The sequence below is a fragment of the Ursus maritimus genome, unplaced genomic scaffold (genome assembly GCF_017311325.1).
Source record: "Ursus maritimus isolate PB19 unplaced genomic scaffold, ASM1731132v1 scaffold_16, whole genome shotgun sequence".
Lineage (NCBI taxonomy): Eukaryota > Metazoa > Chordata > Mammalia > Carnivora > Ursidae > Ursus > Ursus maritimus.
Genome location: NW_024424008.1, coordinates 15,719,432 through 15,737,949, shown reverse-complemented (window position 1 = coordinate 15,737,949; position 18,518 = coordinate 15,719,432). Strand labels below are relative to the sequence as shown.

At 45.7% G+C, this 18,518-nt stretch overlaps 1 protein-coding gene across 2 annotated transcripts; it reads right to left on the bottom strand.

Annotated features, from left to right (window-relative positions):
* Positions 1-8,167: 8,167 nt before the first annotated feature.
* On the bottom strand, positions 8,168-18,030 carry PRSS23 (serine protease 23). Of its 2 annotated transcripts, none has more exons than XM_040630948.1 (2): positions 17,926-18,030; positions 8,168-10,695 (listed from the first exon to the last, which is right to left on the bottom strand). In XM_040630948.1, exon 2 carries the CDS (start codon positions 10,680-10,682, stop codon positions 9,546-9,548), a length of 1,137 nt encoding a protein of 378 aa, XP_040486882.1. In that variant the 5' UTR covers positions 10,683-10,695; positions 17,926-18,030; the 3' UTR covers positions 8,168-9,545. The 2 variants fall into 2 exon arrangements, with proteins under 2 accessions (XP_040486882.1, XP_008702650.1); XM_008704428.2 differs by lacking the exon at positions 17,926-18,030 and adding an exon at positions 16,612-16,644.
* Between the last annotated feature and the right edge of the window lie 488 nt (positions 18,031-18,518).

The following is an 18,518-nucleotide window of genomic DNA, read 5'->3' as shown; positions in this document are numbered from 1 at the left end:
TTGAGATTATGTGTACATTTTTTTTTTCTAGTGCATCTTCTTTCCAGATAACACCATATATACTAACCAGTTGCTCATGGAAATTAAATAAAAGCTTCATCAAGGCTCAAACATCTCTTGCTCTGTGCTGCATTGCCTGATGCCCCGTCCCCTAACCAGGAAGCGTGGTTAGTTGCTAAGTTCTCAGAAGTAGTTCCACGGACCTTCCTCTAAGTAGAAAAAGAACATAAACTCTGGAAGCAGACTGGTAGGATATGAATCCCAATTTAAACTGTGTGTGTTTGTCAGGTGACTTAACTTCTTTTTTTTTATTTTAATGTTTTTTTATTATATTATGTTAGTCACCGTACAGTACATCCCTGGTTTCTGATGTAAAGTTCGATGATTCATTAGTTGCGTATAACACCCAGTGCACCATGCAATACGTGCCCTCCTTACTACCCATCATCAGGTGACTTAACTTCTATATGCTTCAATCGCCCCTTCTCTAAAACGGAGGGGAAAAAATCAATGCCAACTTCATAGGATTGTAGAGAGAAGTAAACGAATTAACGTATGTAAAGCACTTTGAAAAGTATCTGACACATAGCAGGTAGTTGATAAATGCTTGTTGATTCCATGAATGAATGACTTAATACTTTCCTTAACTCAATAAAATTCTTTATAAGGACAAATTTATGAGGAAATTATAGGATCCTTGGATGTGTGTTCACTGGCTATAAAGAGTCAATGGACCAGTAGCAGACAAGAGAGTTGAACAGTGAGATCCTCTACAAATAGGAACTCTAATTGGTGTTCAGGTCTACCGGGCAAGCCTCTTTCTCTCACCTCTAGAACATGGTGACAATTAGTGAGCCAGAAATATTGGCACTTCAATAAAAGTATAGAGTTTTGTCTCAAAAATGCCACTTAGAGAAGTTCTATAGTTCTATTTGCAGTCACAGAAATTTCTTGCTTTGTTTTTCATCTTTTCAATTGTAACCATCTAAAGAGATTTAAATAGTGAAATCACTAACTTGATTCTCTGGACAGATCAATAACATTTCAAAAGAAAAGTTTTTTTTAAAATGGCATCTAAAAGAAACACTGTATAAAGGGGTTGCGGAGCTCCAGAGTCAAGAAGAACATGATCCAAGCACACTAGCAATGAAATAGAAAATGTCAAGGGACACAGAGTAAGAAGGTAACGTAAAAAATTAAATCAAAGGCTTTTTATTACTCTAAAAGCTAAATTTTCAAGCAAAAGTGGGCCATTTGAAAAAGTATGGACTGAAAAGAAAACTGATCGCAAATGTTAATGTTCAGATTTGCAGACTCAAATGTGGTCATTGTATGTTTTATTCTCTCATGAATGGTGGGTGTTATAAATAACTGGATTTTCAAGTCAAATTTTTTTCCAGATGAATCTCCATAACATTTTACCATTTTTAAGATTGTAGATGAATGAAAATGAAGAGAATATGGTTATTAAACAGCGTGAAGAACTTAATGACTAAGAAGCAGATCAATAAAAATGTAATAAAAGGAACTGAATGAATTCTTCTTGATATTACAATATAGTCAACCAACAAACACATTTTCCCCTTGAGGATAGGATAAAGGTGGCTGCATTTCCATGGGATATTCTAACTCTGTGTCTGGCCAGTCTGCTAAATATCCTGGGGGTGGTTACACGTGTCACTTTTAAAGGACAATGTCCTTATGTCTAAGAATGGCTTATCCATGGAGGATATTAGTCACGCTTGAGCTATATTGGTTTACCAAACATGGCATTTTCTACGTCAGGAAACTGGATGCAGAGCAAATATTAGGAAGTCCCAGGAAAGAAATGTACTAACCAGGCAGGACAACCTAACTCAAAGATTTATTAAAATGTGAAGAGAACATTCAATCAATTCAATTTACAAGGCGTCAATTCCACTTCACTGACACTAAGATATTCTTGGAGAGACGGTAGTTACTGAGCTTACCACTTGGAGAGGGAGAGCAAGAGCCGCGACTACAGTGACCTCTAATGAAGACAACACACGAACACCTTGAGCACAGGGGTGTTTCGTTTGTCTCTGCAGCTCCAGGGTGAGCACAGAGTAGCACCAAGAAGCGCTTATCTTTGAATGAATAACTGAATGATGATATAATTGAAGAGGTGGGGGAAGGGCTACCTAGGCAGAGGAAGAGAGCCTGGGCAATGAGAGAGGCTTGAAAGCACAGAGGCCCTTGGTGCAAATCGCTGGACAGCAGGTTGTATGACTGGGGAGCAATGGAGGCTAAGCCTCACCACCATCTCGGCTTAGGTGGTCGATGGGAGGCAACGAAAACTAAGCATTAGCCTCTAGTGGCCAGAGGCTAGTCAATAGCACACACAAGTGAGGGACGTGATCAGTCTTCCCTTTAGAACATGCGTTGGGCAGCTGTGGGTGAGTCAAGATCCCGTTCAGAGTCGGCTATAAGAAGGCAGGGCAGTGGCCAGAATCGGGGTCGTGGCAGAGGAGCTGGAGAGAAGGACATGGGTAGCATAGACATCTAAGGGACATGTTGTCTGATTACTTAGGAGATGTGGGAGGGGACGGAGTCCCTGGGCCACAGGCTAAGTTATAACAGACATCCATTCATTCTCTCACCAAGTATTTCCCGTGTAGGACCAGGTGCCAGACAATCGAAGATACAGGAAAGATCAGGGTTCAGCTCCTGCTTTTATAAGACTTAAGTTTCATAGGAGAGACAAACACATAAATAACAGCAAAGTAATACACGTTAGAACAGAACACGTGCAAGACGTCACCAGTTTTGTTCTGGAATATATGTGGATGCAAAGAATATCCACACCCACGTAATCCCAAGTCAGGGCATTCCAGGTTATATAAAGCTACTGGGTTTGCTCGTTCAGTCATTCATTTGAAAAACACGTGTGTGGAGACCCTGTGTGCAGGCACTGGTCTAAGTGTGGGGGGAAGTCAGCCACAAATCCCTGATTTCACGAAATTACATTCTAGGGACAGAGAAGGACAAAGAAGAGAAATAAACATAGCAGAGCATGTGAGATAGTGGTTCGTGCTCAGCAGAGACAATGAAGTGGGGAAGGAAAGAAAGGCCATCAGAGGCAGAGGCTGGGGAGGGTGGGGCTTTTAGAGAAGATGGCCAGAGAAGAGACAACTCCCCGGAGCCGGGCCACTGTTCCCACGGCTGCAGCTCCAGGCCCAGCCACTCGCTCTGTTTATTTCATTTTCCGAGCTCTCCTCTTTCTCTCCAGTGCAAACACTTCAGTCCTGCTTCACCGGATTGGAACTCGACGCTTCTCACAACTGTCCTGGCTGTTTATGGAAGAGAGTGCGTCTCTCTTTTTTTTTTTTTTTTTTTTTTTTTGTCGTCTCCACTCAACATGGGGCTCGAACTCACGACTCCAAGATCAAGAGTCACATGCTCTACTGACTGAGCCAGTCAGGGGCCCCTGCCCGAGTCCTTTTAAAGTCTGAAGACAAGGGGCGGTGATAAATCAAGACTAAGAGACACTTGGTATTTTTACACACTTGATACACACACACACACATACCACACTGAAGAGTCATCTTGCACTCTCCGCCCTCAGAAAACACCAGGCTGGGCAGGAGGGGACAGCCGCCCCTGGGCCTCCCTTAGCCCAGGCAGGGTGTGACCCTGGATCCTCGCACCTCCTACGGGCAGAACTGTCCCAGGGCTCCCTGGGAGGGTTCCGTTCATCAGTCATGCCAGGCTCTGACGAAGCACAGCCTGTGCCCCAGCAGTGGGGAGCCCAGACATGCACAAGGCCACGCTCTGCGTGGAGGACCACGTGGCCCCTCCCAGGTCGGCTGCCCTCCAGCCCGCTGCCTTGCCTGCGGCAGCCAGAGAGACATTTCTAAACGCAACCTGGCCCTTTGCCCTCTCTCCTCACCCACTCGACTTCAGACTTTTTTTCTCTTGGCTTCTGTGAGACCACATTTTCGTGGTTTTCCTCTGACCTCATGGGCTGCTTCTTCCCAGCCTCCTCTTCCTCCTCCATGAACCCTACTTCTAAACATTGGTGGACCAGGATTCTGTCCTCAGTCCTCTTCTCAAGCCTCATCCTCCCATTCTCTCCCCTGGGGATGTTATCTCCCCCTGTGGTTTTAAATTCCACATGCTGATTCAAGATCCTTCTGCTGAACTCCACATGTGGAGATCCTTACTGAGCAATGGAGTGCTTAACTGACATCTCTACTTGGGGGTCTATTCTTTCTTTTCTTTTCTTTTCTTTTTTACAGATTTATTTATTTATTTGAGAGAACACGGTGGGAGGGGCAGAGGGAGAAGGGAAGAAGCAGACTCCCCACTGAGCGTGAAGCCCCAACGCAAGGCTTGATTACACAACCCTGAGATCATGACCTGAGCCCAAATCAAGAGTCAGACGCTTAACCGACAGAGCCACCCAGGTGCCCCTCCACTTGGGTGTCTGTTCTTTCAAATCTAACATGACCAACACAAAAATTCTCGATTTTCATTCCCCTGATCCCAAACCTAGTCCCTTCCCCAGTTCTCCCCATCTCAGCAGATGGTGCCTGGGCTCTACCTGGATGCTCAGGCCTCAAACCCAAGTATCATTCTTTTTTTCTTTTTCTAATTGAGATATGAGTGATATACATATAAATATATATAATATTCTATTAGTTTCAGGTAGACAACATAATAATTGTATATTTGTATTTGTTGTGATATGATCACCACGAATCTAGTTAATGTCTGCCACCACACATAGTGATAACAATTTTTTTTCCTGTGATGAGAACTTCTAAGATCTACTCTCTCGGCAACTTTCAAATATGCAATGCAGTATTTTTAATCATAGTCACCACGCTGTAATTACATTCCCATGATTTACTTATTTTATAGCTGGCAGTTTGTACTTTTTTTATCCCCTTCACTCATTTCACCTCTTGAACAGACCAAATTTGATCCTGCTAGGGGCCCTCACACTTTAGCTCCCTCAGCCTGGAGCATTCTCTCCCCACACTCCAATCTTCAATAAGCAGCTTATGTGTAACAAGCCTGGGCTTGGGGTATTTTGCTGGTTCACCACTGGAGGGGGCTGTCTGCCAGGTAAGTGTATCCCAACAGCAGGAGGCAGACGGTTTTATCACCAGAGGTATGTTCTAAGGAGGATGGAAGAGCTGGTGTTACCTGAGAAGCAGTAATCACTGAGGAGAGGACACAGACATTTGCCCTTTCCCTCTTCCTCTGCTCCACTCCAGCCCACTGGAGGAGCTGGACCTAGAAGAGAGAGGATCTTTGAATCAGATAGGAGGGTTTTAAGTTTTAAATTAAACTGCATTGAGACTTAGTCACCAAAAGGAACCAGGCAACTATGGAATCAGTTTGCCCAACTCCAAGGCCATCATGTTCCCACAGCTGTCTGCTGTCCCAGCTCTTAGCCTTATTTATTCTAATCCTGGAAGCTGGTTTCTTTCTTTCTCTGGGCTAAGAGCAGACTAAAACCAGATATGTTATCTCCTAGAAATGGTCCATGTTTACCACCTATCTGCTGTAGATGCCACCCCATCAAAAGGATTTTTAAGTGTCCTTCCCCCACTGGAAGCCCTCAGAATGCTGCTCCAGGCAAAGAAGGCATGTGGTAGGAACCACAGGAGAGCCCAGAGATGAGATGGCAGGAGGCTGCAGCCCTGCCATTGCTGTGAGGTTACCAAGCATGGTTGTTGGTCTGCATTCCAGATGGTGCTTCCAAGGGCTGACCAGCTAGGGTTGAACAGACATGCTGGATTTCCTGGGACATACCTGGTATGTGCCTGCTGTCCTGACCTCGTTATTCACAGACTTCCCATTCTCTCAAAAGAACTCCATTCTGGATGAAAAGGCACGAAAAGAAGAACTCAGACAAAGCAAGGAGAGCCAGGCCAGTGCAGCGACCATCTACCAGCCTCCCTGGCCCAGACTGCGACCAGCCCCTGAGAGGACGTGCCGAGGATCGCCGTCAGAACCCCGGGGCCCCCAGGGTGGCTGTCTACCCTTCAGTAGCATGTGGTCGACAGAACAGGTGTTTATTCCAGTGCGGGCTTGTCGTCCTTGACAAGCTCTGGACCAGAGACTCTGGTAGGTGTTAGAGAGAGATCACTACCTTAAATACTGACCCGGGTGTCCCTGGGGGCTTGCCCTTGTACTGAGCAGGGACATGGGGTCACACAAAGAAAACAGCATGGTCTCGATGCTCCAACGTGCTCCCCAGTTGTTTTAAATCCATTTTTAGTCCAAAAAAAGTAATGAAAAAAATATGAGCTACTGACTGGCTCATATTTCTTTATCTCCTTAGCCCTATTTCCCCATTTTTCTTGGATTAGCTCCTTTCTAAATTCAAAATTCTGAATAAAGTGTACGGGGAAAAAATGTCCCAGATCCTGCCACAACTTTCTCTCAGCGACAAACGATTTGCAAGTTTATTCTCTCCCATTTTACCCTCTGAACCTTTCTGAATCTGGATCCCGCATTCTGGTTACACCCCAAAGGCACCAACACCTGATGCCACCAGGGGCTCATCATACTTTCTGCACGATCGCCTTGACCAAGGGCTGCTACAGGGATCCCCCAAATGTATTTATTAGAACACTAAATAGCTCATAGGCATTATATGAGAAAACAAGGGTTCAGTGATCAAAGATCTTTATTGAAGTGCAGATTTCAAAACATTACCATGTCTCTTTACTACAGGACTTCTTAGAGCTTTCAAAGTGCAAACAGGCAAGTGAGTCCGTGAGGAGGAAAGGCAGTACGGGAGGCATCTCCCTCCTCCTCGATGATGGTGCCCTTTTTGTTCTTCGTAGAAAATCTGGAGGGATGAGTGTTTATGGCACACATTTGAGGAATGTTGTTCTACTAGCCTTACTAGGAATATATCCTTATGATGTATAACTAATACATGTAAAACACTAATTATTTTAATCTCATGAGTCTGTTCTTTTTTTAAATTTCAAATTCCACGACAATTTAATACATGCTATCTTTTATTACCACTGAAGAGATGGACATGTTGAGTTATTTTACCATCTATGAGTTCTGTCATACATACCATGTGGGTATTATTCTTTTTTTTTTAAAGATTTTATTTATTTATTTGACAGAGAGAGAGACAGCCAGCGAGAGAGGGAACACAAGCAGGGGGAGTGGGAGAGGAATAAGCAGGCTCCCAGTGGAGGAGCCTGATGTGGGGCTCGATCCCAGGACTCTGGGATCACGCCCTGAGCCGAAGGCAGACACTTAACGACTGAGCCACCCAGGCGCCCCATGTGGGTATTATTCTTGAGTAAATGATGCCTATTTGTGAACTAAACATTGATATTATTTTGACTTTGTGCCGTTGCCTACCTTTGCGGAGGGAAGTTTCAACTTTGCAAAAAATTAAAATCAAGAAATCAGGTGCTTCATAAAAGGAGCATCTATTTTTTTTTTAAATCAGTCCTGTCTAGGTGTTTATTGAAATTTTTTTGCATCAAGCAAGAGCAAAAAGAAAACCCCCCAAATACCAAACACAGGGATGCAGACCTCTCTTCTTCCTCACGCTAGATTCCTGCTAGATTTCAAAGCAAACTGTGCTGGAACTCAGAAGAATCCTGGCGGCCTTACATCTCTTTGCCATGCATAGTATTTCTTTCTTTCTTTCTTTCTTTTTTTTTTTAAGATTTTATTTATTTAGTTGACAGAGAGAGACAGCCAGCGAGAGAGGGAACACAAGCAGGAGGAGTGGGAGAGGAAGAAGCAGGCTCATAGCAGAGGAGCCTGATGTGGGGCTCGATCCCAGAACGCCGTGATCACGCCCTGAGCCGAAGGCAGACGCTGAACGACTGCGCCACCCAGGCGCCCCTATGCGTAGTATTTCTTACATGATCTGAAGAAAGCACTGTGGCTGTACATTTCTTGTGTGTCTTATCAGGATTATTCCTCTGAAAAACTCATGACACATAAGCCAAAAGCCACCCGGAGAAAGTTTAAGCTTCAATGCCATATCTGAATGTCCTCGAAGAGAGTTACAATTCAGGCTGATATTACCTAAGGTACAAGCCCAGCAGACGTCTGCCCTGTAATTCATTTGCTCTTTTTTCTTCCCCCACTGATACATTGAGGAAGACGCGCTCAGGCGAAGAGGCATAAAATGAAAACATACAATAAGTCACATTCTTTTCTTTATAAACTGTGATTATCAGATTGATAAAACATTCATAAAGACGTTTACTGGAGTGGTAATTCTGATCCACTTTGCATTCTCCCGATTTCCATTTTTACCACTTTACTTGATTATATGTGTCTGTAGCCTCACGTATCCCAGTAAAAGAGGCCCTTTTAAAGCCAGTGGGGGGGGGGGGGAAAGTCCTCTTGGTTTTTCTTAAAGCACCGTCCAAATATTTTTACTGTAAAGTAAGTAAAAGAGAGAAGTTTCCGAATTGCACAAGTCCATCGCTCCCTGAAAGCACCCTGAAAACTCCATAGAATAATTTTGATTAGGTTGTATGACCGTGCCAGGCTCCAAACAAGTGCTGCTTCTGTTGTGATATCTGCCAAGCAATGTATCCATCGTTCTCTGGAATTTAATTCATTTGAAATCAGTCCATCCAAACGATAAAACATGAGATGTGCTATACTCCAGGGGTAAAATGAAATGATTGTTTTTAGTGGGACCACAACTGTTAGCTGGGAAGTGATACAGCCTGTTCTAATTAGGCCCTGATCACCGTCTTCTGGAAAAGAGCAAGTTCAAGAAACGTGAGTAAAATCCTGTTAAGTGGAAGGATGGGCATAAATAATCTTGCCCACTCTGGTGTGTCACAAAGCTGACAGGGCCGTAGGTCGGGGTCTTCCCCAAAAGTAGAACAATAGTCTTTGGGAAAGAAACTATTTCAAAACTGCAATTAAGTCAGAATACTGACTCACTGTAAGATATAGTTTAACATGTGTACCAATATAGACAACAAATCCTTTTACTCATCAAGGACTACCGTGAAAACACCTCCAAGTCCAGCATATTACACCTGCCTGTCTAAGAAGTATCGTGAAGGTTCCTAAGAGTTGTATGCGGTGGGGAACACTGCCATCTGGAAACATTAATGATTAGGCATTAAAAACAAAACAAAAAACCCAAGATGAATCTCAGGAGAAAATACACATATATACACACATAAGGATTTAAGAATTTATATCTTCCATATGCCACATATTTAATATAAACCTTTGAAACAAGTTCAGATGAAATAAAAACAAAGTTCTCAAAAAGTGAAAGATTAACTTACTTGCTAAATATTCCCTATCATCCCAAACATCAGTATTGTGGTTTTTTGACTTCTATGCAAAAGTATGCCTTTAAACTCCTTAAACGATATATGATACACAAACCAGTTTTCAAATAATAAAGCCAGGCATCTTGCAATTTTAAAAAATTACGTAAAAGATATCATGACACATCACACACACACACACACACCAATGACAACATTTGGCCTCTCCTAAAATAAGTACATAAAGACCATCAAGTGCCACCAGGAAGGAACACTGCGTCACCCCTCCCTACAATCCAGGTAGTTTCCTTTAATCCAATAGCAGATCTGGGCATATTTGAGAGGGGTGATTCTAACAGCCACGTTGAAATCCTGTGGAGAACCATTCATGTCTACCCACTGGTGCCCCGAAAAGATGCCAATAATTTTCCGCTCCCACTTCTGCTGCTGCCGCTTCCACATCCTGACGTAGACCCCGGAGCCGCTGGCTCCGGGCTGGGCATCACACTGCTGGTAGAGCAGGTCATAGGTCTCATCTTTGACATCACAGAAGCGGTACACCAAGTCGCCTGGTCGGTCATTGTCGTAACCAGAGAAGTGGATTCTGCCTCCTGGTAGCTGCTTGGCGGGAGGGCTTACCCCAATCTTCATGAACTTTCTTTTGTGGGGTTTTTTGAGTTCTAGGAGGGCGTAGTCATAATCCATACCAATGTCGTTGGCATTGCCTTTGATCCAACCCTTGGGCACATGGGTGCGCTTCACCCGGATCCACTGAAACTTCATCTTCTCTGGCACGCCGGAGCTGGAGCTGTTGGCCCCTCGACCACCATCTTTAAACTTGGGCTTCAGGAAGCCCACTCGAAGTTTCTGGGTTCCTTTCACATAGGTTTTCCCATCATGGATGCAATGGGCAGCCGTGAGAACATGCTTCTCTGCCACCAGGGTGCCCGTGCAGCCTGTAGATAACTTCACTGATGTTGAGAAGGGGTAGTTGAGCAAGAAGTCCTTCCCAAAAATGCTGAATCTGCTGTCGTAGCCATAAATCTGCCGCTTCCTCCGAGACTTTCCGGAAGACTCTTGTCCCCTGCCACTGCTGAGGACATAAATGCCCACCTGCGTCTCCGTGCGGCTGCCATTGGCATAGAGCGTTTCATAAGACAGGTACTGCTTGGCCTCTTCGTAAGTGGGCAGTGGAGTTCCCTTATGACACTGGGGTCCACACGAGGAGGACACTTCCAATTTGGCTTCGGCCCCAAAGTCTGGCTTGCCTAGGTTGAGGGTGGACTGGGGCAAGACCACAGGGAGGCGGTAAGCAGGCCAAGTGGGTTTCCAGTGGGCACCATAGGGGCTCACGTGCCCGACAGCACAGAGGAGGAGGAGGAGGAGAAGGAAGAGGAGCCCTGGAATCCCCGCCATGCTGAGCACCACTCTGTAGGAACAAAGATAAGCAGGTCAGGAGGGCAAGGGGCTGAGCACTGGCTGGCTGAGGAAACAGGCCGGCAGCATGCCTGTCATTGTTTCTAAGTCTGTGAACCCTCCTCAGGAATCAGGGTGTGGAGAGGAATCCCAAGATAATGGTCTCACTTAAAATACAAGGCTTGACCTGGGAACTTTTCCATGCTCAAAATGAAATGGGGTGTTCATTCCCTTCTACGTTTAAGATGCCCCTAATGATGGCCCAGTGCAAGGCGGAGTGCAAACGGTCATCTCCAGAGGAGCTGCTCCAGCACTCCCGGGTTCTGTGTAATTTCCGGCCTTCTTTGTGCTTTGTTCTGAACTTTTGTCCTCTCCTACCTCCCTGGTCCACCTGCCCTTCTTTCCTTCTTTTTGCTCATTCTCAGTATGGCCTGTGCTTGGAAAATCTTCAGAGCTACTTGCTCCTGTAAATTTAAATTACACAGCTGACTGAGGACCCAAGGCCTCGAGGAGGGACATCTCCACAGCATCACACTCACTGGGGCTCCTGTTGCTTCTAAATGCAGGGTGACTCCACAGAGGGCATAAGACCCCCTTTTCTTTTGAATTTAAAACAGCTTTAACTATTATGAATTTAGTTCCAGAGTCGTCAGGCCTCTAATGGACAAGATACTCCTTCTCCCTTTGGATTTGTGGTATGCTAACAGGATCTCTGTCAGAGATCCAAAGCTCTAATGCAGCATCAGGTATGACACTGGGAGCTTTCCTGCTGGTTCCTTTTCAGGCCTTTGTATCTATGCTCCTGGGCCATCTGAACGCCTTGAATTTGGCCCCATGCTAGCGCTCCACAAAGATTTATTGAATGGATTTACTGAATGAGTACCTGTATTCATCGGACAGTGAGTGAATGATTAGCGTGGCTACAAAGACCACGTTTTTGGAACGATGCATGCTGAGTGCTAATGACAGCGATGTATGTGGATGATGGGGTGGCTCAGGGAAAGGGCATGAAATCCAGGTGCGGGGAGTAACAAAAACAGGGGAGCCCTTGCAGGGGAGGTGATGCTTGAGGTGGGTGGTAAAGGTGAGGAGAAGTTAGATAACCTAAGACAGAGTGAAGGGGACACTTCGAGAGAGGGGACAGTAGTATGCAAGGACACGGAGACATGCAACCGTGCAAGTCATTTCAGAAACTGTACTTAGCTCAGCAAGGGTGGAAGAGAGCAGGTGGTGGAGACAGTGGGCAAGAGCCGTATTACACAAGGCTGTGTACACTAACTGAAGAAGTTTGGATTTTCTCCTGAAATGTATGTTAGAAGAGCTGGATCAATCATCCCACAAGAAAAACAGCAATGAAAAACGAGATTGGGAAGTACTTTCATAAACATTCAAGCACCGGTTGGCTCTGACTGGCTGTGGATCTTCTGTCCAGGAGAAGCTGACGTAGCAGGTGGAGTAATCTGTTTGGGTGGAGTGCTCCCGAAAGGAGGACAGGGAGGGGTTAGGTCTCTCAGGCTTTGGAACCTAGCAGGAGTCAGGGAGAAACCATCTCCTTGTTCTCATTCTCTTCCTCTGGAGAGTACAGACCTGCCGGCAACTTCGGGGTGCCTTCTGCTTTCTTTTACATAAAACCGGAAAATCCCATTGATCTGATCTAGTCCAGCTGAGCATGCCACTCACATTCCCAATATCCACACACATTATTACTAAGAAGTGTGCTTGCCTGCCCCTGCCTCCACCCCCCTTTCTGGGATCTTCTTGCTTGACTCTTTCTTTCTAATTCCACTTCTGTCAGAGAAAACAGGGATGGGATAAAAAAGGAAGGAGCTCCTGGAAGAGGTAATTCCTTGGGACTTGCTGATTCTTTGAAATTGCTTCTTTCCCATTTTTCAAACAGGACGAGTCCCTGGGCCCTTCTGTGAGGAGTGATACATGTAGTGGTTTCTCTAAACCCCTGAAACCATGGGGTATGTGTGTATGTGCATGCATGTGTTTGCGTGAGCTTGTTGGGGGGAGGGTGGGCACTATCATGACTAAAGGCTCTAAGTGGATGAGGGAGGGGATGCTAATGCTGGTAAAGCCCTCCTCCCCAGTGGGGACTTCAGGGGTGGGCTAGGTGTGGTGAGGACAGCCCTTCAGGAAACTTCAGGAGATGGCTCTGTGTCTCATTATTCCCATCTCCTGGCTCAGGACCGAGTCCTTAAAAATATCTAGGTCCTGGACAGCATTCTTCTCTACGTAAGTTGCTGTCTGGGCAACTAAATGCCCCTCACACCAGAATCCCTGCCAAGTGTGATATGTACTAGGAGGAATCCTGTGTCTCCCACAGGGCTGCGTCTTGGACCCCTACACGTCTTCTCCTCCTCCCTTAGCTTATCTAAGAAAGAAAACACAGGAGCCAGAGGTCCAAGCTGCCAAGTATTCCTGTTCTCAAAATGTGATTCTTAGGGGAGAGAGAGGAGGAGAGGAGATGGTATTATGCTATGAATTATTGCAAATTGTAGGTAATCCTTCCAATGTGCATGAAGAACAGGGCAGTTGGCGCATGCTCACATGGTCATCATCTAGAGCACGCATCTTCAAATCTCGAATCAGAAACTGATATGCGAATTGGATGCTGGGAGTGCAGAGCCTGAATTATCTACTGTAGCAGAATTCCTCCAGTGGCATCTGTCTTTATCGAAACACTGAAATAGTCCATTGGCAAAGGTGTCAGGGAAGAGAATGGCAGGAAAGAGTCTGAAATATTTAACTAGGAATTGGGTCTTAATGAATTAACCTCCTTGTAGGCAAAATTCACTCTAATCTCACTTTTCCAAGTGTTTTGCCTCTACAGCAAACCTATTTAAAACATATTTTCAAAGTCCTTGAAGCATGTCTCATCTCACAGTGAGGTTACGGATTTTTTTTTTTTTTTTAATGTCTGTCTTTCAAAATATGTTTTGGTACCAGTTCCTGAGAGTTAGTGGGTCTGGAGAAATGGAGACAAGTCTTTTTGTGGGCATGAGGGCTGGGCTGTCAGCTAGGCTCTCTCACTGGTCACGCTTCACTCCAGCCTCCCAACATACAGGATCAAGTTTGTTCCTCAGAGAGATGACAAACGACTGTGCCAAGAATCTGTGGCATCATTTACAAATCAGAGGATGCTGGTAGAGAATCTAAAGAGTCTACTGTAGATTATTATTACGATATTTATATCCTCTAAGGAATATCAATGTTCTAGATAGAATATTATTTAATTGATATCTAATATTCATTCAACAATATTACTAATTCAGAGTCCTTACAACTTAAATTCTGATCATTTAGCCAGTGAAGAAGTCAGCTACCAATAGGTAAAGGACTGTTAAACCAACAGGGTACGGTAAAGGTTTAATCCTTTAGGAATAAACATTTTGGATACCTCAAAAACACGAACTTCTATTAGTCTGAAACATTGCTTAAACTGAACTCATTATTGCTTAAACTGAACTCATTAACTTGTGGTAAGATCTTGTTCTGCTGTTTTTATATCTTGATTAAATTTTCTTTGTAACTCTGAAAGCTATAAAACTGCATTAAAAAGACTTTAATTCAGATTTAGAAATTAATGCAGACTAATGCAGGTCAAATTATTCCAAACTGATTAAGTTTTTTATTATTATTTAAAAAATTGTATTGAAATATAATTATATTAGTTTGTGGTGTGCAATGTAATGGTTTTTAACAGACTGTAAATTGGGAGATAAGGTTGTCTGTTCTCAGGCTCCCAAATGAGCTTAAGCTGACGTCTGTATTAAGGTTACAAACTTCATAAACTGCTCACCCCTTTACCAAATGTGTGTTAAGGGTAGTTTAGAAACTATTCTGAATAGCAACCTGAACTCTTTAGTCTTTTTAGTGCTGGTCTTTTCAGGCCGAGGATTCTCTAATTTTGTAATTTCCCAGGGTCACAAAAGTCCAGGGCAAGCACTATGTTGTGCATGAACAGGGTCTGCACCCCATTTACTATCTGGAGCCTACACTCACAGAATTAAGGAGGCCGGAGGCCAAGCGGAAAAGGAAAGTTTATCTTGCTTATCTCTTGCCTATCTGGGAGACAAGATGGCCCTCCTGAGTTTTTGCCAAGGAAACAAAGGCCTCCAGCAGAGGGCGACTTTCAAGAACGGAGTAGAACGATGGTTGGGTGTGCCGGCTCTCAGAAGAGGGTGAGGGGGGAAATCTCACCCACCAAGGCCCTTTCCCAAGGCATTCACACCCTACCTTGACTCCTTTCCCATTAATAAGACGCCCAGTGATAACCGTGATGCTTTAAAATTAGGTTGGTGGCTTTGCATTAATTTCTCAACTCACCTGATGATAATTTCCTGAATAATTTCCCAGGAGACAATTACTGTTTCCATTTTTATAAACTCTAAGCAAGCCTGCACTATGCCCATTTAAGTTTACTTAAACAAACATTCTAGGATGGAAACAGATATAACAGCAACATTCACAATCTCATTGTTGGAAAAGGTAACTAATGGAGTCCATTAACTTGAAATTCTCTCTTGCCCTCACAAATGAATCACCTCATCCTTATAGAACTGTCTGAAATATGCACACCTTTGAAAAAAAAAAAAAGAATGAAGATTTCCAAATCTTATCTTCCGAATCTTATCCTCATTATACCTAAATCCAGATGAAGAAAATTCAGGTCCATACCATTTCATTTCTAGGAAAAAGCCTTTACTGGATAAAGATTCCTCACATACATAATTATCTTATAAAGTTCTCAACCAAGTATTCTCATGTATCGATTCACCTGGATGACCACGCAGAACGAAAATTAAGGTAAGCAAGTATTTTTTCACCATGCTTAGTAATACAGAAACTATTTCTTTTCCAACTCTGTATATCTGACTCACAAGAGTTACACATTCCGGGCTCCATCACTCAATACGAGCCACTCTCCTGCTGTCCACAGTCTAAAAATATTTATACGTAATGAGGATGCTGCTACTTCACAAATCCACTAATCCTCTAATGGTGAAGGGACTGTGCAAATTATCAGAAACGTATAAACCACCACCATCTGCTTGGAGGCTGGGCACTGAAACTTCTCTGCCCCAGTTCTGCCCCTTAGTCTTCAACACTGCAACAACACAGCTCTCCTCCAGGGGGCGAGTGTTTGGGAGAATGAACTCCTCTAGCAAACGAGGGCTGGGAGAAAAAAAATCTAATCCTCAGGACATACATTCTCTATTGTACAACAGATGAATTCCTGCAACCACTACAAACAGTAATGTCGAAACAAACAGTGGGCAAGTCTGTAGAGATAAAAGTTTTGGACACCATCTGGAAGGCTAACAAAGGGTTTTCCATGGAGTCTGTGCCCAGGAATACTGAACAGTGAAACCATGCTAATTCCTAAAGCAAATACCTAAAAATGAACAAAGCCCTATGAACCCTCTGCAGCCAGGCTTGCTCTCATTTTCCTGAGTCACAGAACCTGTTAAAGGAAAACAGATCCAATCACATAATGATTTAAGAATTACAGCCCAGACAGGAAAGAAACACAGGGCATCTACAAGCCCGGCCACCCTAAACATAATCTTGTGGTCAAACGAAGTTTAACTTCTTCTGTTTAGGCAAAATGAACTACCCTAATGAGCTTGGGACAAACCCAGCGGCAGAATAAGAACAGAGTGTATCAAACTGTCAATGGTGAGACCAGGAGGAAGGAATTCCCCAGAGCCAGTGGGAGTTATGCATGAATAATGCCTGGTGGACTGAATCCTAACGGATCTACGAGAAGAACTATGTGGGAGAACCTGAGCCTATTAAACACTGAAGACTGGGGCCAGTAATCTTCTCAGACTCACTAATGGGTCTACAGACAGAAAAGCGCACCCATATTCACCATCTACCTGAATAAGGTGTCGGTGTTACGAAAATGCATATTAGTTACCTGGAAGAATGCTTCCTTTCCAGCTCAGGTACAGGAAAGCATGACAAGTTATCTCCTGACTATTTATGCGGGAAGAACACAAGCGAAACAATTTATTCAAATGCGGAACGTGTGCATATGATCAAACTTTCACAAGTAAACGTAATGGCTTTTGTAGCATTTCTCCTAAATTCCTTCCCTCTTCTCCTCCACCTCCAATTCACTCCTGCCAGGCTTCTTGAGAGACACGATCCTAAGGCCTATTTTAAATGCTCTTATGCACAAGGAGGATCCTGAAACAAGTAATAAATATCCTCACATTAATAGGCTTTGGCCACAGCTGACTTCAAACTATAAACTCAACCCCTTCCCGAATGGTGACCTGCAGATGACTCTGGCATTGGCCTATCTGCTCCTGAGGAGCACACACGAGGGACTCCTTAAGTTCAGTTTTGGGAGCTGAGCGAAGCCAGCCCATCCCAACACCGATTCTGAACAACCTGGACCTTTCCACCAGCCAGGGGCTGTTTCTCTTTCTGAAGTCTCACGAGTGTCGCCCAAAGGGCAGTAAAACACACCGGATTTTTACCAGCTGCTTTTTCATGAGATGTTGGAAAACAGCCCTAATTTGTATTCTGGAAGGGGATGGTGGTTTTCCTTCACTGAAATAATTCCTCTCCCTCCTCTTCCAAAACAATTTTTTAACTTTTCAAACTTTTATTTAAAAGTTTGAAGAACTCGTGAAGAACGTCCACAGGCCGAAGAAGAAATATTTGCTTCCAACGACGGTGATAGTTCGCAGTTTATAAGGAAGCGCAGGGTCATCAATTAAGGCTCCGGAGAAAAGAGCCTACTCCCAAACTGTGTTTGCTGCACTTTCCTTGCTGGCTAAGATGTGTTCACAATCACGTGCCCAGAGTTAAAAATTAATGTTCACATCATGTTGGAATACACATATGCAAAACCCAAGGAAAATAAGGGGTGCGGAGCAGATGGGGGTGTTGTCATCGCCCAGCTGGAGGAGAGTTTGCCCAGGGCCGGCTCTTTCTCTACTCCCACCCGACATCCAAGATAGCACTTTGAAACCCGTCTTTCCCATCCGCTGCACGGTGACACTGAGTGAATGCAAGCGCCCCGCAGCCCCTGAGTCTCCGCGGAGCTCCTTCAGGCCGCGGGTCCCAGCTCTCCAGCCCTGAGGGCGGCCCGGCGAAGTTCCGAGTGCCCCCCGCAGCCCGCAGTCACCCAACGCCGCGCGCACCGGCCCTTTGTCCCGCTGCTCTCGGCGCCGCGCTCCCCGCGCGTTCGGCGGTGTCCCCAGCCCGCGCCCGCACTCACCCGCGCCGAGCAGCCCGCCCGGGCCGCAGCTCACTGCGCCGCTCCAACAGGTGTGGGCGCCGGAAGGGCGCGTGCGACTCCCATGCCTGCCCCGCGGCGCGACCGAGTGCGAGCTGGCGGGCGGGCGACCAGCGCCGGCAGCGGGCGGGTCCGCCCCCCGCGCTTCCCGAGGCCCGCCAGCCCCGCCTCCGGCCTCGGGGAAGCCGCGCGGCCGCGCCCGCCTCTCACCCCCCACCCCCGCACCCGGCCCGCGCGCCCGCCTCCGCCCCTCGCCGCCAGCCTCCGGCCCGAGCCGGAGCCGCCAGACCCGGGATTCCGCCGCCGTGCGGTCGGCGCAGGTGGGCCCCGGCCTCTCGGCGCCAGTCCGCGCCAGTCTCGCGGAGGGCCCGTCCGGCCCCGGAGCCGTGCGCCTTCACCCTTCCGGCACCGCGCACCCCCGGGGCTCGGACGCAGCCTTTCCAGCGAGTCTCGGGCCTTCGCCGCTTGCACTGAGCTGCCTGCTCCCGAAGACGGGGTGCTCCCCAGGGTTGCCAATCCCAGCCTAGAACTGGGGACGCCGGCTACACCTGGGGCATGAGGAACCCCTCGGCAAA

Bases quoted from the DNA above. Each gene is read 5' to 3' on its own strand.
- PRSS23 (XM_040630948.1), bottom strand. From the start codon at position 10,682: ATGGCGGGGATTCCAGGGCTCCTCTTCCTTCTCCTCCTCCTCCTCCTC.